The following is a 24,082-nucleotide window of genomic DNA, read 5'->3' as shown; positions in this document are numbered from 1 at the left end:
TATGCTACAAGCACACTGAAAACACTGTTGAACATATTGGAGAAAAATTATGCGCGCGCATCTGATATAAGGTGGATATACTGGATATAAGAATTTTTCCTCAGTTGTATTTGTGTTACAGTGTATAAACCGCTTCAAGAGGGTTTTTATTAAGTCTCCGCTTTATTATTAAATATAATTTTTACAACTTTTCGTGTGTAGGGAATAAAATCCACCTCATTGATATATGTGTATCCATTCATACATAGACCGTTCTCGCATTTATTGATAAACAAAATAACAGAAGAAGAAAAAAAAAACCGGAATTTCGTATGTACTCTGTCGGTATTCGAGAGATATTATATACTTTATGTACAGAAATACCTGCATTCAAGCGAAAGATTGTTAATTTAATAGAAATATCATAAAATGTCTAGGAGTGATGAACAGCAACAAAAAAAAATTGTTCCGAGATGAAATGCGAAAATGTAGCATTTCTAGTCGGTAATGGTATTGAAAATTCCAGCCGATTAAAAGGTAGATCTCGCAAAGCACTTAATTAATGGAAAAACATTTACTTTGAAAGAGAACTGCACCACAATCGTAAAATTCATAATTTAAGAAATTTACTCGCCAAAACAAAGTCATAAAATGAAAGCGAATCGAAATTTGTCTTGAATCAACTTTCGCGGTTGATGAATCAAGGATATGAATAAGTCGGTAGGAGTACAATAAAAATTATCGATTATATGGTGAACTTAAGGTCATATCGGAGATTTAATCTACATTCATTGTTATGCTGTTGTCGTGTTTTTTGGGTGATTTCCTTGTATTTTCACCTTAAGATTTGATTGGCATTTTTTACCCTGTCCAGCCTCCGATTGTCATTCGACAAAAAACGAGAGAAACTAACCAACCAACTTATCCTTAGCCGAAAATGGAAAATTAATCAACTCATACTAACGCCTTACAATTTACACCATGCCGAACATGCCACCATTAATTTAAAATTTCGCACACAAAAATTTACATCAATTTTATCTGTCCAAAGTCGATCAGTCAAATTTGAAATAAAAAATGATGTCACGCAGCTTTAACACATTTTTTATGGAAAGATATTGTCGTCATAAAGATTGTGTTTTTATGCGTAAATGGCTAAAATTGGAATTGCATTTATAGTTAATGTGAAATGTGTGACTCATTATCGAGTGTTTTATCAGCGTAACGTTTTTAAACAGAATCCCGCTAAGCAATATGTTTCGAAGTAAAAAAGGGGAATTCTTAGAAAATACAGCAGTTAAATGCGATGTAAGCCTATCAGTCATTAAAGAGTTTATCAAATGATATGCAAGAAATAACTACAGTCTAAGAAAACACACTACTGAGCGCGCGTTACTGATAACGAATCTCTCAATACGAACACTTACAGTGGCAAAGAATTTGTGATGTGCAATGTTTTGACTCAGCTGACTATTTCACAAAACCATTTGCTTAGCGAACGATCGAGATACAAGCTCTGTCCTAAAACACATAAAATACTTAGTGCAAAAGAGATGCAAGATTTTGAGAGAGTAAACGTATGTCATTCTCTAACAAAATGGTACATCTCTTTTCAACTAAGGTTTTTATGCGTTATAGGGCAGAGCTAATGAGTGTCTTTGCTTCACTGATACGTCTTCTGTGCGCATATAGATGACGTAGCAAGGACACTGTTGTGTCTAGATTCTATTCTTGTTTCTTGGTTGTTTTCTATAAAGAGACCGGATCAAAAGACAGCCCATCTCAAAAATGAAAAGACTTCTTGTTCAGTCTGAAACCATTTTTGTCAGCAAAATCAAATGAAAATATTGAAACAAAGTAGATTTTTTGTAGCACTTTATCTCATCAAAAATTGCATCAAATTGCTATACAAACAATTAAGTTTGCAATAAGAGTCCAATGAAACAATCAAGTCAAGAAAGAAGTCAAATCATGATAATCATATAACTATAGTGAGTGTCTTTTGCAATTATTTTGATTACAAATAAACCGACTGGCAATTTGTTTGATTTGCAAAGCCCGAGTACATTGTGTGTGTATACACAATACAGGTCGTCAAATTTAATCATTTTACAACTCATCAAATGCATTCACACCATTACTACACAAGGTGAATTTGAAATAAATTTTATTATTAGCAAGTAGCTAAAAGTGTAATCGTTTCGTTTGCCCATTATTTATTTTACTTATTTCTATTAATGCTGAAAATGATAGCAAAAACGTGATAAATTATACCGTACACACATAAATAACATAAAATGCAAAATGATAGGTCGTGTTAAAAAGTTTCCAATTTAATGAAAACGAAAATGTTTTTCTGAATTAGGTGTATGTGTATGCACAGCAAATTATCTTGTAGTAATCCTTCAACAGCGTAATTCAAATTTAGTTTCTTCTCATTATTTACCTCGACTTGAAACATTGACTGTGACATTTGATTTGACACAATTGATGCTACGAAGTAGGGCTTATTGAGAAATCAATGATTGGCAGACTAATTCTCGACCAAATGTACTCATTTTTGACGTTGTTAGATTCACTATCATAAAATAACGGAATGTTTTGATATTTGAGGATTTTGATACGGTAAACGGTGGGCTGAAGATTTTTGAAGCAATTTGTTAGAACTCACGGTTTTTGATAGAATTGGCATGGGAAAGACTATCCGGACTATTAGTTTTTTAATCAGGGGAAAGACATCTTACAAGGCGTTTTTTATGGAGCAGAAGAACGGTCACTCAGGCTCAGTCAGAGTCTGTTTTAAGGAATTTAGATTCCTGAAAATTCTAAAAATTCCTTCAAAGTCCTGACTTCCGGTTTCTCTTCAATACCATCCGAATGTAATGGATTTAAAACTAAAAAGGTTCCAAAAAACTTCGAGGGCACTTCGATCTATTGTTTGTTTAGAGAAACCGTAAAAAATTAGGGAAATTTCGGGAATTTAATTCACCTTAAAATAGGCCCTGGATTCAGTTGAAGGAAGTAGTAGGACTCACATTTGTAAAAAGTAGTTCCCTAAGTCTCCCAGTCAGTCTTGAGAAATAGGTACTCATTTTCAAGTGATGCAATGACGATGTGACGGAGAAAGTGAGTAAGTAGTGACCGACTTTAGAGTATTTCAAATTTCAAATGATGAGTCATTGATGACATTTCCTTTAAATGTGACATTGAATGTCAAATTTTCATATTTTCAGAAAAAGTCTTATTATTTTCGCTAAACTCGTTTCAAAAGACAATGTTGTCTCTATGGATTAGTCTGAAGTCTAGGTTTTACAAAGACACGACAAGTTTTGTTGACCCACTGCGTATGCCTTCGACAAAATAGAAACGAAACACGGCAAGTGAGAAAGATGATCTGTCGTACCGATAATTTTCTAACAAATTCCCAATTCGGTAACAACAATAAATAACGTTGATTAATCGAAATCTTCAAATTTATATTTTATTGTATTGATGACGCCTGGTGAATAATATTTAAACGCAGAAAAAAACGCGCCATCAGTTAAGTTACAATAAATTACAAGCTTTATGGTATCAAAGGGACTGTGTCGTCCGATAGAAAGTAATATTCGAAATGAATTTATTGGCCAGTCTTATAACTTTCGATGGAAATTTTAGTTTTTATTTATCGACCGTGGTGAAAAAGGTTATGCATTAAAAATTAAAAATTCAAATGAGGTTTTGATAAAAACAAACCCACAACGTGATTACAAGATGTATAGAATGGGAAAAACAGCGAGACGATTTTTGTTTGCATTGAAATTGTCTTAAACGTTTTTCTTTATTATTTTTACAACGTACAGCCTTTGTAGATCGTTTTATATAAAATAAAGTTATAAATAACCCCGCGACGTGTAATGACCAATTTAACGATTTTACATTAATGTCACAATGTCACATTGAATTACAACAGTTCATGCATCCATTATAGTTGGAAAAAACAAACAAATAAAATGAAAGTATGAAGAAATACATTTAAGTAAAGTCATGTTTTTGCTTAATGTAAACCAGAATTTCGGACAAACAATACTATTGAGGGGAATGTCACTATATTCGAAGCCGGATCGATCAATTCATTAGATGCTTTTAAACATACCGTGAACGATAGAATGATTGTAATGCTCAGGATTTTGACGAAATATTTTCGTAAAAGCTTCTCTGACCACCGAGTCCATGAATTTAAAAAAATTGAAAGCTGTTTTCGTGTCAATTTATCTGAATCGGAAGTCGCTTATTTTTCGCAGGAAATGAATTATCCGTCCGTGTGTACCACTGGTGTCGCAGAAAAAAGGAAATTTGAAGATAAACATTTTATTGAAAGGTCTAGCACGACAGGACTTCGAATAAAATTTCATTTTAAAATTTGATTCGTCTTTGAGGATCAATGTTCTCATTTTAACGTCATTTTGGATTTTTTTGAAACGCTGTGCAAGGGCTGAGACGAGGGGCAAACATTTGTCAATTCAAAAAATTTTCAAATAGACAGTTCTCAGAGGATTTTCGAAGATTTTCAACGACATTTCGTTCTCCAAGCAGTTTTTTTTCTGATTCTAGATGGATTTTCAATGTTTTTTGTCTTCAATTTTCATTGGATGACTACGTGCATCTCTTTCTATTACATATTCGACCATATTTTTCATCTCTTTAGCACGCGTGACTTTGTGAACGATCCCGAAATCTTGGGTGAATCAGTGGATGAACAAATGAATTCAAAAATATATTTCAATGTACTCCGATGTGAGAACGTCGAGGTTCTGCAATTTTCTTCTTCTCCGATTCTGCAGATTTACTTGAGGATTTTCTTCGATTTGACGAATTTCCTTTCGCAAAATTTTGAAGGATTTGCTTTTGACTGACAAAGGATATTGTATGAATATTTGCCCCTCCAATTCTCGATATATGATAAATGTTTTTAGTATCGGGTATGGTAGTCTAATAATATGACGCAGGTTCTAACCACACGGTCTTTTAGTATGTAAAAACCCAAGATTTTTCTTGTAGATCTTTTTATTAATAAACTGAGTTCCATTTCCATGCACAACAATCTCTTCTGCAGAAAAGTGCATAAATTAATAGAAACAGAAATTTTTAAATACTTGAGCTAATGTTAAAGACTGGGTATACTGGGTAAGCGAGTTATTCAACCTATCCACCGAAATATGACGTCATATGCACATATATAAAAGCGTTGGATGGCAGTCGGTTTTTTTTTCTTCGAAATTCAATTCTCACATTTCATTTACAAAATGTAGGCGCTGATTGCTTAATATGGTTGATGAATTTTACTTGTAGGCGATCTGTGCGATTAATATTAACTTTTTGAATTTTGCATTGCTTCGGGATCGTGTGTGTTTGTCATTTTACATTTAAAAGATGAAAAAATAAAGTCGAAAAAGGTTGCTAAATATGACTAAGAATGTATTACCGTCTCTCGGCGAGAATGCATTCACTTAATTTGGTCATGAATCGGGGTGAAATTATTGTCTCTTAAATCCTTTCACAAGATGATGACTGGAATTGCAAAACAAAATTGAATGCAAAAAACAAACCAACGTTTCTTGAATGGATCGATGTTGATACGGAATTAATTCAATCCAATTCATATCGATTCGACTCATTGCCAACATTTCGTGGAAATATTGGACATAGAAATTGGTTTCGTGCTTTCGATCATGACTATAAACGAAGATTGTGATCGTATAAACACTCAAATGAATAGCATAACTTTAAATATTTATTTTATGAGCATACAGACTGGATGGGTATGATATACGGCATATACACAAGAGATATGAGTGAATAAAAAAAAGAAGAGTTTTTCGGGTTGTAAACACCAGACAGCGATAATGATTTCATAAGCATATTTCTCCGTCGATATTGACCCGTATAGAAGTTGATTTAATATTTGTAAAGTGTTCCTAACACAGTTGTTCAATTGTATTCGACAATTGATGAGTAAATTGCTGTTCCCACGTTTGAAATGTTTCAAGATTATGCGAATTTTTCAAGTACACCTCTTTTGTTAAGAAAACATAAAAAAAAGTTTTAAAAGTAATTTCACGTTACTATTATTTGCTAGATTTTAGTACTTAGCATAAAAAAACAATTCAAATCCTTCAGTTTGACGAATTATGTATATCTCATACAGATACATCCAGATGCCATTCACAAACAAACACACCATCAACGATTACAATTTTTTTTTTCGTTTATTTTCTTCTCTCTATCTACAAACCGCGATGCATAAAGAGAGATGTTTTTGTTGAATTTAATTTCTTTCTCGAACCATAATAAAATGAAATGGAATCGAGAAATTCCATTTATTGCTATTACATTAATGACTTAATCGCTTCGGTATTTTCGCCACCGAGATGAACTGATCTGGATTTCATTAATATCTCGCGTATTGGTATACATCCACACTAGCCGTGAATGTATGGTTCGCAAGAAATCAAATAGAATGTTTTGTTATGGAAATAATTTTGGTTGTAAAAAGTGGTTTTTAAAAGTTAAGTGTTTTGAGCTTTCTGTCTGAGGTGTTAAATGACCGTACATAAAATTTCAATTTTTATTTATTTAATGAAGTACGATCCATTGAAATGATGATATGTAGGACGAAAGTTTATTATTTTAAGCTAACTGCATTGGTATGCAGATTTTCTAAGTCAACATCATAAACAAACTAACTTTACTGAGCTACAAATGAGTTTGTAATGTCATTCTCATCATTTTTACTAATACAATATTCCGTTGCATATAAAATCATAAAATCATAAAATGAATGACCCATCACTTACACCAATTTGGTGGATAGTAAAGACTGAGACTGATTGCATTTTCTTAAGAATTGCTATCATATTCAAATTCATATCATTAGAGAGGTATCAACATCTTTGAGGATTACTGTTCGGAAATCATATTTTTAATACCAACCGCTGAGTCATCAATTAAAAAGAATGTCTTTGAGCAGCACGCTGATTTTACGAGTGATAATTTTTTTGTTGGCTTAGAATGCGATTTTGATCCATTATAAAAAAGAAACCAAAGGCACGGTGATTGCATCACTACTATTATGGACATTGAAATTCAACAAAAAAAACGGTTTCCGTGTATTTAGGTGAATAACAAAGTGGAGACTTCATAAACATCATGTCACTTATGGATTTTAATAGCCCTTGAAAAAGCAGAGACAACTCTGCAAATGGTTTGATAAAGCGCTAAGTGCAGTTATTTCGTTTACGTCTCAATTTTCGAAAAGGCAAAGAAAACTGATCTTCCATTCCATTGTTATAACGTAAACGGTGAACAAACGGAGTGAAATGCATTCCTAGCTTAAAGCACGAAACGCACTACACTCGGTTTACTCGCCATTAACAATGGAAAGAGAGAACTGTTTTCATTGTTGTTTTGAAAACGGTGACCAAAACGGAGTGACTGAGAATCGGCCTTAACTCTAACTCCTCTAACTAATTTCGCACATAAAAAACAATCAAAACAAAATGAAAATGGAAACAACTTAAACAGCAAAGAAAGTACTGAACGAACAACTCTATCGCTGCTTTGTATAGTTATCTCCCGAGAGTGAGGGATAAACTTATAGTATTGAGAATTGAGACATTCAAGGTATAAAGTATGCTCTCTTGTCGTGTCTTTCTATGACTGCAACAACTTAAATAAATAGAAACTGATTTTGAAAGACATACTTAAAGTTAGTATCTAAAAAGGGAGGTTCAATTTTATCATTATCACTTTAAGGAGTCATCAAATGGGAGGTGGCTCATTTAATCAATCGGTGAAATTTCCGACGACGGGTGCCCAGTTAAGAGCAAAATTGTAGAGATAAAGTAAAAAAAAAGAGATTCTTTATCAGACCTCCTAAGTGGCTGTATCGTATCACGCAGTAAACAGGTGACACTTTTTACTATAATCGAAGAAAAACAGATGTTACAGAGGGAATGCAATATTAGTGTTATCGTACAGACGGTGTCAAATAATGCATAAGACTCATGGCAGTGTGAGTCTATTATAGGTTCCGAAAGAACAGGTTATGACAGTCACGAAGCTGTCAGCGAAATTCGGATGGTTCAGTGCATTTTTTCAAAATAACATTTCCAATAAGGTGTTAAAGGAGAGAAATTGAGAGCAACGAATGTATTGTTCGTCTCGGGGTACGCGTCAAAATGAGCGTAATTTTCATTGTTTTATTTTGACGAGTGACCACTGGTTCTTTGTTAAAAATTTGCCAATTCCCTCTCCTTAAACACTTTATACACAAAACTTACTCTTCTAAGTCGATGGAGGAGTCACAAGAGAATTTTGCTGTTACTACCTTCGTGATCAACTCAGAGGTGTCATGACTTGTTCTTTCAGGACATAACGTCTAGTGGTATAAATAATTCATTCTGACAAATTTTGTGTTGACAAGTTGTTGCTTTTTTGAGTAATAGTACATTACATTGTATGCTGCGAAAGTAAGTCATTACATGAAGTAACACATTGTAACACAGTGATGAAAACAAACTCATATTGAAAGATACATAAGTTCTTGCAGTGAAATTTCTAGTGGCATCTGAGTGGAAAACACTTTGTCAGCCAGACAAACATCCTTAGGAATTAGAGAATCCTTCGAATATTTTTGGAAGTTCGAAAGTCATTTCATCAGAAAATCTTCAAAATTGAAGAAAATCCTTAAAAGTTCCTTACAAAAATAGAAAAATCCGCAGAAATTTGAAAATAAAATCATGAAAAACCCGTAAACCCGTTAGATTATAGATAACCCTCAGACAATCCTCAGAGGAAAGCTTTTGTCAACGAAATTTCAAATATCCGTAGTACGGATTCTGTACCACTGCCAAATTTCTGCTAAAACATACCATAGGATTTGCATCAAACTCTGCAGTTAAGTGAACAAGGCTAATTATATGAGATTTACTCACTTTACAATATCTGCAGTTTTAGATGTCGTTCATGGAAATAGACTCGAATGGCAAGGCATTGTTGCCTATTCCAACAGATAATACTTCACACGTGATGTTTCGTTCGGTGGAGACTATTTTGGGTGCGTATGATACACGACATTCAGAGATAATGTAAAACTGAGATTATCAAAACGCTTACGTCTTTATATCACGCAGTAAACAGATGCCAGCCTCTACTAAAATCGTTTTTCTGGGTTTGTTTATTTTTGTTTGATATTGTATCTCGTAAAGTATTGGCTACTCAAGACACTCTTTTATTATCAAACATTGACCACCACTAATCGCACCATTGTTCGATTATCCAAACGCCGTTGTCAATATTTGAATGGCGCCGTTCGAATAAGCTGCGAATAGCTTCTTTTAGCATGACCGATGCTATTCGAAAAATATATTTTATGTCTAACAAACCTCTTGATTGGAATTGCATTATCTCGTTTGGTTATTGGTACCTGTGGAGGAGTAGTTACTGCGAAAATGAAATACCCCAAGTTTTCTCCGCTCATTATCACCTAATCAGATAAAATCGTTTGGTATTAAAGCACAGGTGAATCGGAAGATAATTTTGTGTTCTCGAAGGAGTCGAACAGTCAACATGATTTTTAAACCAATCGTATTTACGGCGATAGCCCTATTGATGTGCCAGGTGGCACATTCGCAATTGCAAGGATACGCAACATTGAACGGTGGCACCAATGGTTAGTAGTACTAAAATAATCCGATCGAATTGGCAGTTTTAAATTTAATTTTAAATTTAGGTGGAGCTGGTGGACCCACAGTAAATGTAAACACGGAAGCGCAATTGATTTCAGCAGTAACTGATAACAATGCACGTATTGTCCGTATCACTGGAGCGATTACATTGACTCAGCGCATACGTGTCGGTTCGAATAAATCCATTTTGGGTGCCGCTGCTAACGCAGGTATCACTCGTGGAGGTGGTCTCTTATTGGAAAGTGTCAGAAACGTTGTTATCAGAGGAATCCGATGCTCATTTGTACGTGATCCCAACGATTGTGTGGAAGTATCAAGAACAACAAATGTCTGGATCGATCAAAACGAATTCTGGTCTGACATGAACAATGGTCGCGATTTCTACGATGGGCTTGTCGACATTGTTCGTGGTTCGGATTTCGTAACCGTTTCGTGGAATCGTTTCCGAAATCATTACAAAGTTGCCTTGTGCGGCAATTCTGATGATGCTGGCGGTACTGATAGAGGCCGACTCCGTATTTCCTTCCAAGGTAATTGGTTCCAGAATGTCAACTCTAGAGTGCCATCTCTTCGTTTCGGTACCGCTCATATTTGGAACAATCTATACGAAAACGTTGGAGCCTCGTCGATCAACAGTCGCATGGGTGCAAATGTTTTCGTTGAAAACAATGTTTTCATTAATGCTCGTCGTACAATCATTACAAACTTGGATAGTCGTGAAGATGGTTTCGCCAATCACAGAAACAATGACTTTGGCAATGAGTCGCAACGCGGACCATTCATCACTCGTACTGGATCATTCACTAATCCACCATACTCTTACAGTCTTCAAAGTGTTCACAACACTGCATCGTTAGTTAGAGGACGAGCTGGTGCTACAGTACGCTTCTAAGCAAATCGACGAATTTCGTAAAGTAAATTGTGTTTTTAAACAAAAATTATTTTCTTTTTCTTTCAATAAAGTCAAGTTGTTGCATTTAAAAGGATTGTCGTCCATAAGGTATATTAGCGTGCCCAGTGTCTCTAAAGTTGTGGTTTTTTTTAGACAGCAAAACATTCCTGTTTCAGTATTCCTATACTTGACAATGAGTCGCGGCTGATTACATTCATCGTTAACTTGCAAAACGAGTCGAAAAATCATCCTCGCTATAAAATTGCATATTTCGTTTGCTTGGCATACAACAACCAGGTAAAAAAGGCAACAAAAAATCGGTTTGAACTCATTTCTGATTAGCAAAATATGGGCCATAAAATTTGATTATATAAACCGGGTTGGGTATAAGAAACGTAACGATAAGGAATACAAAGCATAGATCAGGTTTACTGATTTGAAACTGTTATAACGTCGAAACAGGATTATATGCTTAGATATCTTCCGAAAAAGAGAACCGGATTGCCATTTGATTTGCAACCACTCTGCGAATTTTATTCGTTTGTTGTTGATATACAAAACGACACAAAAAAAAAGAAGAGGAACGAATGCAACGAGAAAAAGATTCAAGAATGTGCTATTGATATTACACGAGAGGGTTCCAGACAGGTTTTATTTTGATCATAAATTGCGCAATATTAATTGATCAAGTTTGCGAAACTCGTTCTGTACGATTTTTATTGGCTATTTCGGTCGTCTAATTTATCGGTATTTTGGTGGAAAAATGCTAATCGAATGCGAGAAGAGTGCGGTGAGTAGAAAATGTTAACTCACTGTGATCGAACAAATATTGTTTCGATGTTTTACGCTGATTAGACTATTACCAAGCAACTAAAGACAAAGAATTTTACATGTTAAACAAACACTCGAATCATGTTTTCGTTGAAAGATTTTTTAAAGAGTGAATTGGATTTAAATTATTTTTAATGAAGTTCCCAATTAATTAAATTTTTTGTTGTTGATGACTAACATTTCGACATACAGTCAACAAGTTATATGAACAGCTAAACAAACAATAATTTACGGTTGAAAGATGTCAGCCGCTAAACAATGAAAAGTGAATCAATTGTGCGTTCTTCTTTAAAGATATTGCCAAGTTTTTTTCTTTGCTCTGTTTCTTTACCATTCTATTTTTACAAAACATTCAGTTTGTCAAGATTACTTAACGTTAGCGTTAATTGCGTTAAGTACATTTTTTGATTAAAATGGTCATTGAACAAATTGATTGAGAGGCTGGAAAAATCATATCATATTGAGAGCATCAGTAATACAAAGCAGTGCCTAATTTGAGGAAATAAAACCCTTAGAATCTTTCCGAAAAAAACATCAAAAACCTCGGTAGGAAATTAATTTTTTACTTTCAGAATTTTTTAATTCAGTTTTTCAGTTGTGGTAGCATAGTCAGAAATTGGTATCGATCTGTTATGGACCGCAATGACAAAAATAAACAACATCCGAGTAATTTATTTATTTGTTGGTTTTGAGACCGTTCTAACAGCCTTTTACAGCCAATAACAAGTTCAGTCTGGACCACCGGCTTTACGTGACTTCCGAACCACGCCTCGAAGTATGTAATTACTCTCTGAGGAAAGTTAGGTGCGAAATTGATATCTCGCCTTAATGTAGGCTACACATATGTACACAAATTCATCGTATTTGGGTTACGTCATACGATTCATTCAGTGTGTACATCGTTGCAGCCACCAAACACACCGCAACTACCCAAATTATGAAGCTTGAGTGAACTAAGGACGTTACCAATGCGATATAATCGCTAGAAAAATTCCATGCGGAATTTGTCTGTCACGGGAATCGAACCCGGATCATTTTGGTGGAAGGCTAGTACGTAACCACTGAGCCATCCCGTCCCAAATATGGTCTTATATCAGGGCCTGTTACAGGTAAGTTTATTTACCGAATTTACTGAAATTTACCAAAATAACCGAAATTTTCCAAAACTTACCGAATTTATGTTTCGATAAGATTCGGAAAATTTTGGTAATTTCGATCAATTTTTGGTGAACTTTGGTAAATTTCCATCAATTTCGGTAAAATTTGGTAAATTTCCATCAATTTTGTTGAATTTTGGTAGATTTTGGACCAGGGCCTATTTTTGGTAAATTTTTTTGGAAAACTTTACCAAAATTTACCAATTTTTTGGAAAAGTTTAGCAAAGCTTTTCTAAATTTACCAAATTTGCCAAAATTTACCAAATACATTTTTGGTAAATTTTGGAAAATTTGGTAAATTTTACCAAAAAAAATTACCAAAAATAGGACATGTTTTGGACAGTTTCCGTCAATTTCAATATCGGTAAATTGTGGTAAATTTCCATCAACTTCGGTGAATTTTGGTAAATTTTGATAAATTTCCGTCAATTTTGGTGAATTTTGGTAAATTTCGGTGAATTTTGGTAAATTTCCATCAATTTCGGTAAATTTCCGTCAATTTTGTTGAATTCTGATAAATTTTGGAAAATTTCAGACAATTTCGGTGAATCTCGGTAAATTTTGGTGAATTTTGGTAAATTTTATTAAATTTTTGTCAATTTTGTTGAATTTCCGTCAATTTTGGTGAATTTTTGGTAAATCTCGGTGAATTTTGAGAAATTTCCATTTCGGTAAATTTCCATCAATTTTGTTGAATTCTGGTAAATTTTGGAAAATTTTGGTGAATTTCGGTAAATTTTGTTGAATTTTGGAAATTTTGGTAAACTTAAAATATTTTGGTAAATTTGGCACTGACTTTTATCAAGAAAAAATTGTTTCAACGAATGAAGTAAAAGATTTTGTATCGAACGCTACTTTGACCTATTGAAGTAACATACTCCATGATTATAATGGCAATGCGCTTCTGTGACGTCACTCCACAAAAAAAAATTAGGAGATCTGGTAAACCTAAAAGGGACTATAATCTTCAATCGAAAAGAGTAAATGACTTCGATTAATCTACCACAATATCTTACGGAGAAATTCCACGTAGGTTTGGCTAATAAAATTTCAATCATATTAACTTAACAGAAGAAAAGGCACACATTAGCAATATATATATGAAGCTTCACCACATTATTCCATTATTATTATAAATGCAGACAATATTGCATGTAAATCTCTCCATCTCATATTTGGTAGATTGGTTCATTATAAATTTTATTATCCACCAACACGAAGCTTAAATTGTAAGACAAAATAATTGTACATCATTGTCATCTTTTTAAAATGTTTTCGATGTGCAATTTAGAAATTATTAAAATTTCATTTAGAAATGCAGCGACTGTTTTTTGTCTTCTGGTTTTTCTGAACGGGTTGACGCGGAAGAGAAATATGCAAATTGATGTTGCAAGGAAAAAAAAGCATAATCGTGATGCTGATATGCTTTTTGGGTGGGAGAGCAATGCATGCTGTTAATGGACACATTTATAATCTCTGACAAAATACATTAATCTACTGGAATAAACATATCCTTCATTGTTTCATAACCTGCAACTTTGTGCGAATTTTGAGAAGGTTGAACCGATTTGCATAATTTATGAATTTGTTAGAGGCTATTGAACGTGTGTCATAATAAATCGTTATGCTAGATCTAGAATGTTAATTGTTGTCTCTTCACCATTGAATACACCGAGCAAAACAAACTGTCACTTTCATTAACCTTGACAAATTTTGTGTGTGATAATAGCGCCGAAATTTAAGCCGACTGAGCTGGAGAATGATTTGCATATTTCTCCAATAAACATCAAAAACGGCAATCGAATGTTCGAATCAAATGCCGCTGATTGTAAATTTATCAACAAAAAGATGAATTCATTAAAGACATTTCTCATTATCAATTCATTTCATCGAATATTAACAACAGCCAGATGATAAATTAGACTAGACTGGTGTGCATATTATCTCATTAATTCTATCAGAGGAAACAGCAGCAGCAGCAGCATATTCATATCATTTTATGTAATGATCGTACAGGCAATTATATCATTTTAAAGAGAAAAGCAGGTATGTCAATAAATTGAAACGCATTATTACAAATTATTATAAATAAAATCTTAGTAATGCGATAAAAAGATGTGGGCTGAATTCAGGTGATATTTACGACTCCTACATTTAGGTATGACTTAACAATGTTGTTTTTTCAATATACTCTACTCTCGATATATTCAAGGATACATTGCATTGAATGTGTGAATGGAATTTCACGGAATTATTATAATTTTCTTTATAAAAAGCACAAATGTTGCGTAACCGACAATTCATTCATATATGTTTGCAACATTTTAATAAATGAATCACTTAAAGCCTATTCAATTTTAGCAGAGACACAGCCATATGATGAAAGTTTTTTTATTTTTCTTTATAGTCATTGGCGGTGGACCATATGAATCTGTTTTCTTTAAAATATCCATTAATGGTAAACGAATCTAGAAAAAAGACTTTTTTAGTTTGTAGAGAAGAATGGAATTCACAATTTTGGTTGAGGGTTTCTTACAGAGAAACGAAAACATTCAATCTCGTCACCGGAGTGATTTCCGAAGTATATTTTACTGCTACCTAGAGGTGGATCACAATTTTAATTTTCAGAAACTTATTGTTGTTTAGATCAGCTTGAAGTCATTGGATTTATTGTATGATGGATTAATTTAAAGGCAAAACAATTTTTTTGTAATCATTGTCGTTTTTATGAGACGCACAAACTAGATTATAAAAGCCATTTATTACTAGTTTATCAGTCGTTATATTGGATTCTTCATTCCATTCATATCTATCCGATACACAACTATAATTGGTTGAGTGAAAATCCAAAAACACTTCGTTAGTTTCACATTTGAACAAGGTTGTGTTTTGTGGCTCGATAACGTCGACATTGAAAGATCTATGACTGAGTGATTGGACTCACAGTTGTCACATTTTTCACATAAGAAGTTAATTAAGTCAACTTTTGTACACTGAAACAATGGAAAAGATGATATACATTCTTCAGTCAGATCGGAATAAACCACGGTATGGAAGCAAAGCGTAAAATGAAATGCTTGCTGACAAACAAGAAAAAGTTGGCATCGTTAAGAAGCCGGAAGGATTTTTTAGTCGAATGCCAAACGAACAGACTGACACCAACCAGCCTCCGCATCAACCTGAAACGATTCTCATATTGCATGGAGGATAACAATTCCAAAAACAAGTTGGAAACGGAATTTTCCAATAAAATGGTGAGTGCGGCCATTGGAAACTTATTCATCAAAATCAACACAACGATGAAGGATATCAGCCTAACGACAAAAGATATACTGAAATCCATACCAAATGAAACTTGGAAACGTTTTAATTCAAAATTACGAGAATCATACAACAAGGAAATGGAAAAACGAAAGAAAGCACAGAGACTGGACCAGCTCATCGAACCATATACTCGAACCATATACTTCGAACTCATATGTGAAAGGACTTTTCGAACAAATCACAGCAATCTTCCAAGACACCGATCGTTGGAAAAGGAACCAATAATTTAGCTGCCCGATTAAATATTCCCGATTAAAAGACTAAGTCCCGCAACTACAACAATCACATGTTGTGTACAACATTATGTGCTCTTGTGACCTCAGATATGTAGGAGAAACAAAGAATCGTTTACAAACACGTGAATACAACATAAAAATTGGGAATGCGAACCACAGTGCCCTCTGTGAACATGCAATTAGAACGAAACACGAACCGAAGTGGAATGAAGTTGAAATATTGTTCAAAGATCGCAACCACAAGTCCAGACAAATTAAAGAAATGATTGGAATAAAGAAATCACAAAACAACATCAACAAAAAAACGGACACCTTGTTCCTATCAACAATTTACAACGACTTACTGGGTCTGAAAACAGAAGAAGACTCGACTACAACATTGAATGTGAATCGGACTACGGACAGCTGATGTTGCTTGACGATTCGAGTAAATAAACAAAAATTGATTGAACCTAGTCATGCTCGTTGAAAGATCTGTGATAATTTCTATGACGAAGCTGTAATATCAGTGAAATTGTATGTCTGTATGTTTTACAGCCACTGAAGATCCCATCCAATGTGATGCGTGAAATATTTGTCGGAAAATAAAGACAGATAAAATACTGAGCTACATCGTCTTCTTTCCTATTGAATAGACATCACTTGGGTCATAGAAAAAAACCTCTCTCGGCAGAACTACTATTGCGCTGCAAGTTGGGTCTATTTGTTTTAAAATTCGTATCTGCCAATACTTCAGTCTGTGTACCAGAGGCTGTAAATATTTACTGTGGCGCGCGTTACACATAGGATTACATGAAATTGATAAGAGCAAGCATAACTCTTCTTATCTCATTCAATTTGAATTTGGCTTTGTATATGCAAATTAACAAAAACAATGCCTTGCCTATAAATCTGGACACATTCAAGGTTAAAGGAAATTGAAATGCTATATCACCAATGTCAAAGTTTTTACTTCTGCGAGAAAAAAAAACGAAACTCGTTAGTTTTGAGCCATTCGAGCATCTATATTCAAAGTAAGACATTCAACGAAACATAAAAAAGAGCAGAGTTGCGTTTCCATATTTTTTGTTTAAAACAAAAAGAAATGTGAATGTTGTTGACAGGATGGGACCGAGCTTATAGACTTTTTATTGCAATAATTATCGGTTTGCACAAAAACGTTTTTTTGTTTTGTTTTCTTTGGTCGCGTCTGCCTAAAATTTAGTTTCGAACGAAACGGAAGATTATAGAATGTTTCGTCGAAACAATGGATCACATTAGGGATCGTTAGATTTTTGAACGAAAAACCAAAAACGGAAAGGGCATGTTTGACAGATCCATTGAAAAATAATTAACTGCACGGTTTTTTATTAAACAAAATACCAGTGTGCAGCGCATGATCCCAGGCGTCCGGTAAACGGATATTCTTTTTTTCAATCGGACCAATATAAGCCGAGAGATAAGCTAAACATTCGAAAAAGACAAGAGAAGCTCGGCATATATTAGAATTATTTTGAAGAATTAGTACTACTGGGACCATGCGCTTCACACAATAAATCTGTCAAACTAGCCCTTTCCATTTGCGCTTTCGATTGGATTTTTCGTTCAAAAAATTTGACGTTCCCTAATATATGAGTTAATTGTTTTGGGTTAAAGGCAGGGTTAATGGTAGGTAGAGCTGCAAAATTGACTCAATTTTCCGTAAACGGCCTGTGAATGCACCAATCGACGTAAGAGTTGAATTGTCAATTGGATCATTTCAGTCCGACATTTATTAAATTACTCCCAAAGAGTTGCACTAACCGCAATGTTATTTGAAAAGTTGAACAACATACAAGACCTAGAACAACCTACACCACCAATTCAATCCATAAAAGATTAACTTGCAATAAAAAACATGAAATTATTTCATTGAGACACAAAACTTTTAATTATTATCCAATTTTCATAATCTCTTCCCATTGAAATTGTCAATTTAACGACCAGTCGACGGTCTGGATATTATTATTATTTTTAGAGTGAATTTATTGAACGAACGAGTTCAATGGAACCGCATATCCCCTATATGGGATGGGAACCAGAACTCATTTCTTTAATTATCTTTCTGGTAATGTAACATATCTATTCGAAACAAGTCAGTTTGTAATTTATGGAAATTGTGATGTAGACGCACTACATCAAAATGTAACTTATTTTTAGTCGTCGAAGAACGAAGAACGTGAGGAATTGTAACCGAAGATGAATGTAATATGTGAAAGGTTGTTTGGTTTTTAAGTAAATTAAACATTCAGCTACTACAAAATAATAAGAAAAAAATCGACTTTGAAAGCACCACCGACATTAATGTCTGTATAGGTATAAAATTATATGGCTTAGAGGAGTAAGAAAATATAAATGGTAATGCCAGCGTTCAACCGTTTATACTTCTTTCTTTCGAACATTTTAGCTGTGAATGTTTTATGAGTTGAGTAGTCTCTATGTTAACAATAGGATGGTTAAATGTTTGCTTTATAATTCAATAGTGGTATCCACCTTATTTATCTATGATATCAACATCCGCTTGAAAAAAAAGCTTTAATTAATCAACAATTTCGTCAACTAAACGCTAAATACATTTTATTTTTTCAAACAATTCAAAAATAAAATATCAAATAACATGACGACGACGACTGTATACGTATGTACGAATTGTTCGCTATAATAAAGACGTTTTGTCGGTCATACCCAAACCATCATCGTTTTGACTTTAAAACATAATTTAATTGTTTGACAAATTTATTGTTTACTCATTCAATTAATTGATATTTTGGAAGCATTTTATGTCGGTTTTCGGATTGGTTAAGTTATTAGTATGATGAGACAATGACTTGTCTAATGACCATAGAATAAGACAGTTAATGAATTAATTGTTGAATAATTCGATTGATTCACAGAGGCTACTGGTTGTTGGTTTAGCCTTGCGGAGAAGCAAATAATATGCGAATGATGATCTACTACTGAACGAGTAGTTTAGTGACCTTGAAAAATAATGAGGACAATTGTCCAAAGAACTAGAGAACAAAAGGTTTTTCTTGAAAATGTTTTTGGGCTAAATAATTTTTTGGTACATAATCGACATTACGAAAAGATTAGAACTAAAAAAAACGGTTAGACATCTGTTATCGAAAACAACGATGAAAGTAAGAGGTGAACACTGGCTACCATTCTTTTATATAGCCAAATGTGAGTAACAAAATTGAAGAAGTAAAAGATTTTGCATTAACTCCTAAACTACACTTTCAACAAACGAAGTAGTAGATTCAATCGTTAAAAAAATTCACGTATATTTAGACTACCAAATGCCTCAAGTGGCAGTCTAACCCATAATTTTGATACCCATCCCATCTAGATCCTATTAAACAATTCTTAAAATACAAAAAAATATTCCGCAGCGTGTCGATTATGCAACAAAATCGACGGTATTGATCACAACCTAATTAAACTGCAAACAATATGTTTCTGAACGCAAACTTGCAACGTATTGTGCAAGGCATATGGAGGAAAAAACGGTTTGAATTGAAAAACTTTGATACGAACACACACCAATTATATGCAAAATTGTAAATGCCGTAATGCGAGGTAATTAATGTGCACAGCTACAAGTATAAAATTTATAAACTTTGCGTTAAAAACGAATTTATTGATAGATCGTAGGTCGATAATAAATTCAAGAATAAATTTAGGCCACACAATACATTATATTCCTTGCAAATGACAGAAGAAAAAACCTGTTTCGTTGGTTATATCACTGAAATATTTTATACTTGTCACTCGGCTATTATTCGACCGTCATTCATAATATGGGGAAGTCGCTCACAAACATTTCATTTCAGTCAACTTTTTAATATTTTACTGTTCTCACTGATTTTTTAATGATTATTCCCGATCTATGTTGCTTGAAATTTTGCACCGACTGACCGACTGCATGTAAACCGATCGGCAGTGATGGACACACGCACCTACAACTTTTTAAATTTCACCGACATGTCAGTTCATGTTCCACATTTTATCATTTATCATTGAAACAATATCATTAGCTCTGTTGCATCGATTATGGAAACAATAAACCTCATCGAAAGAAACAATAAATTCGAGAATTATTTGAATATTTTAAATGATATTCATGTGGTGATACCTTCAGAGTGAAAACACAATTTTTTTTTTCTCGAACAACCTACACGTTTAATACTTTATTTAGTGTTAAAATGCTCTTACTGACAAACTAAACCAGTCCGCATTTACAATCGGTCTTCGGCCTACGTTTCTTTTTGGAAGAATGTTGAAAGAAGAGCACCACCGTATGCTAATAAAGAGAAGTGAATCTATTTGTTGTTGTTTACCATTGTAATTTTACTATGTGTTTTCACCCGGCAGTTATTGCACGAGATGGGATCCAATGCATTTGCATTGCATTAGTCCCGATCGGAAGACAAATAGCTTTTCAATTCACACGATCTGACTGAATCCAATACATTTGATTCCTTTTCTGTAATTTACATGAAAATCCCGAAGTAAAACCATTAAAAAAAACTGCATCCATGCAACTCAACAAAACAACATCGTGAAGGTACTGAATAATTGGCAACTGTACTCGTCTGCAGAGAGTCAATGCACACTATTGTTAAACGAAAGAGACGCATATGTCGATGGAGAGAACGTATAAATGTTGTTATGAACTTGAGACAGGGTCATTCGCAAACATTATGTAGGTATGTAAGTGTATGTATCATCGTACTTCTCATACCTGCCTTAACACAATTCACGAAAAACTCTTTTCGAGCCGCTATAAACAACTGATGGGTATGAAAACTGTTGATTATATGTGTTTATAACTTCTGAAAGTTCGTAACTGAATTTAGTTCAGCACGATAAATAGCGCGCTGGAAAAATTATAAAGCTCAAATAATTTTCAATCAGATTACCGCGGAGGATTGTTTTGTAATTGGGTGTATGCACGCTTTGGTTTTAGAGCCCGTTTAGCACTTGTAAAAACGCAATTTGGCTCTTTTTTTAATCATAAAAATGCAATCTGATTCTTTTAAGTTTTAATCGAATAATAATCATTTTTGTTTTGGGGAGGGGTGTGGAAATCACCCATTAAATTGTTTGCGTGTAAAAAAGACGTCCTTTCAGTTTAGTGTTGATTCACCTGTTTATACTTTATAAGAAGGCCACCACATATTATCAAAAGGAATATCCGAATTCATACAACCAGAGATGAAGTAGTTCTTCTGTCATATTTAGCTGAGCAGAGTTTTTGACTGGATATTTTCACAATTTGAAAATATTTACATTTCTCACTTAGTCTGATTTGTTTATCAAAGATCGAAGAAAGACTACTACCATAGCACTGAATCAAGCACAAGAACCGAAATTTTGAGAGACACTGTAATCAAAATTTCCAGTGTAAATTACGTTTGTAAGGTTCGTGCAATACTGCTGCGTCGCAATTTTATATATGAAAAGACAGGCAGACTTTCCGCAAAAAAAGTCTGTTGTTGGTTCAGTGCTATGTTCGTACGTTAAAAACGGATAACATAGGATAACATAGAGTTGCCAGGCGGTCATTTAAACAGATTTGGCAGCCGGATATTAAACGGATAGTCATCTGTTATCGACATCAACTAATGAAATAAATGATGACCTACTGTAATTTGGTCTTATTTTTGCATCGAACGCTATGCGATATTTTGAACAACCTAAGTAAAAGATTTATCGAACACATAGCAATGCATATCCGGTTCCCGTCTATCAAAGGTTGTATGGTGTAACTGGCTATAAAATATTCTGTCTGAATTAAAATAATACAAATTTTAGAATTTGTAAGTAAGTACAGTCGGTGTTCTACCAAATGCGTCACTAATTTGAAAGTCGCCGACTGTAGTTGCGAAAGTTGTTGCAAGAAAATCCTTAGGAAAATTTTGCAACTAATTCAAGATGGTCTGAGTGTTACCGTTTTTGATGTAGCGCTCTCAATCCTTGGAGCGGGTACAAAACAGATAGCCAACTAACTGGAAAAAATGAATGGATTTACCAAGAAAAAAACAGCCCTAACTAACCATTCCAACTTAAATTCAAAACAAAATCTTCAAAAACTTGCGTAATTTTAAATTCACTTGGACTGCCGAGAATTTGGAAAAAATTAATTCATGCACGCACGACATGACCTTTCCCCATTTCTAATCTAATGTAATCAAACTAACAAAACCATTAATCTTCTAATCACTCCTCTTCGTAAAATCAAACATTGTTACTGTTCATTTTATATGTTTGTTCTCGTTCTTGGAAGATAGCGGCAATGGTAAAATGAAAGGCAGTTTGTTTTGCTATATGGGTAATTCCAGCTAATTTGTGACTGTTCGAAATATTTTCACCAATTGAAATGCGATTTCGGCAAACTTTTTTTTCCTTGAAAGCTGTTGACCAGACGCGTCGTTTAAGCCCCATATTACGTCGGTGGTCAAAAATCTCGGGGAGATACAACCATAAAAATGTATGCTTGTTTTCAGAAATTTTTGGAAAATTCTAGTTTATTTCACGAAGCCTGAACCGATTTCACTAAACTTTTTTTTTGCTGAAAGCTATTGACAAGACGCGTAGTTTGACACCAATATGAGGTTATTGTAAAATGCGGTCTCGGGGAGACATGACCAAAAAGTGTTTGTTTGTATTCGACATTCCGAGATATTCTCAATAAATCTCAAATGATTTTTGTAAATTTGTTTTCCTGTAGATGTGGACCATATAATTCCACGATTGCTCCAAATGACACGAAATTAAATTTTTTGAAGATTTTTGGTTCATTCTGCTTCGAAGTAAGGTAAAATCACTTCGACCCAAACGTTGCCGAAATTACATTTTTTCAAATAAAAACTGAAGATCGGTGTCATTCGAAAGCTACAGCATATGACTTCACGAGAAAAATAACTTTGAGTCAATCAGGTTAGTTGGGTGAGTAAAGTAGGTGACAACAGCTTCCCAGTGGTGATAAAAGTCATCCTCGAATTTTAACTCGTCGAGATTATCTCGAAAAATTTTGTAACCATTTTTTTAAACGGTTTTGAGCCGAAACAACATTTTCTGTGGGGTAACAACCACCAATTGTGAAAAAAAAATATTTCTGGCTATTTATGACCTCCGAAAAATATCACTTTTTTAGACATATCTCCCCCAAATTTTGGGTTACCAACCTCAAATTGGGCTTAAACTGCGTGTCTTGACCATAGCTTTCAGGGAAATTTTTTTTTTACCGAAATCAGTTTTTATTTGGTGAAAATATTTCGAAAAGTCACAAACGTGTAACGCAACTAACCGCCGACTTTTGCGATCACACAAGTCAGACTTCGCAGGCTAAAAATTCCAATTCTTGTTGGTATGAAAGCACTGTGTCTCCTGAGTATTAGAAAATTTATAGACTGATTTGTTACCGCAAAACATAGCCAGCACAATTAACTTTATGACTCACAGTTAACGAAATTTGTAACGCAACTAACCATGGAATTACCCATATTTCGGATCTAATTTCGACCCTTCATCAGAGTTGATGACAAACCAACTTCTGTGATAATAATATTTGTGCAAAATAATTTACTTTCGTTTTGAGGGATTCTTTTGAATTTCGACTGACAGAAATCGGCACTATTTTTTCCGGATTTTTTTTATATATACCTAGTTAGGCCTTGGTGCCTAGGCCCCAAAACCAGTCTCAGATATTTTTGATCTTCCCATATCTGGCTGGTTGTATGTGGCCAAAAGTCGAAAAATGGGATTTCGTAGTCCGGATTTCTTTTCCTTCAGGTGGCGAGGACACGGGAGTGTTTGGGTTCGTTGGAAAGCTGAGCTCGAGTACTTCTGGGGCAAATTTTACCTTAATAAAATTTGATGATAAACGGCAGAAAATACAATCGCAAAATAACG

At 34.1% G+C, this 24,082-nt stretch overlaps 2 protein-coding genes and 1 long non-coding RNA gene across 14 annotated transcripts in view; 2 read left to right on the top strand and 1 right to left on the bottom strand.

Annotated features, from left to right (window-relative positions):
• Window positions 1-24,082, bottom strand: part of LOC119082791 (microtubule-actin cross-linking factor 1) — a 150,483-nt gene that overhangs the window by 95,959 nt on the left and 30,442 nt on the right. Inside the window, exon 1 of one of the 12 annotated variants that reach the window (XM_037192386.1) lies at window positions 20,301-20,419. The exons of 10 other annotated variants lie outside the window; for them this stretch is intronic. The gene's annotated coding sequence lies outside the window, so the exon portion shown is untranslated. Of the gene's footprint in view, window positions 1-19,893; window positions 19,913-20,300; window positions 20,420-24,082 lie in introns of those variants that run through there. One more of the 12 variants, XM_037192388.1, reaches the window with a different exon arrangement.
• LOC119082793 (probable pectate lyase A) lies at window positions 9,531-10,618 on the top strand. Its single transcript, XM_037192440.1, has 2 exons — window positions 9,531-9,691; window positions 9,752-10,618. The coding sequence occupies exons 1-2, from the start codon at window positions 9,589-9,591 to the stop codon at window positions 10,597-10,599; spliced, it is 951 nt and encodes a 316-aa protein (XP_037048335.1). The 5' UTR covers window positions 9,531-9,588; the 3' UTR covers window positions 10,600-10,618.
• LOC119082797 lies at window positions 16,222-23,953 on the top strand. The gene is made up of 3 exons (XR_005088715.1): window positions 16,222-16,257; window positions 18,505-18,506; window positions 23,942-23,953. It is a non-coding gene; the product is annotated as an uncharacterized LOC119082797 (long non-coding RNA).

This window comes from Bradysia coprophila, unplaced genomic scaffold, assembly GCF_014529535.1.
Source record: "Bradysia coprophila strain Holo2 unplaced genomic scaffold, BU_Bcop_v1 contig_494, whole genome shotgun sequence".
Taxonomy (NCBI): Eukaryota; Metazoa; Arthropoda; class Insecta; order Diptera; family Sciaridae; genus Bradysia; species Bradysia coprophila.
Note: the sequence above shows the minus strand (reverse complement) of the source record. Positions and strands in the feature narration are given on the sequence as shown.

Excerpts from the sequence above, each read along its gene's own strand:
- LOC119082793 (XM_037192440.1), top strand. The coding sequence starts at position 9,589 with ATGATTTTTAAACCAATCGTATTTACGGCGATAGCCCTATTGATGTGC. Across the intron at positions 9,692-9,751 it reads ATTGAACGGTGGCACCAATG|GTGGAGCTGGTGGACCCACA; the intron begins GTTAGTAGTACT and ends TTTTAAATTTAG.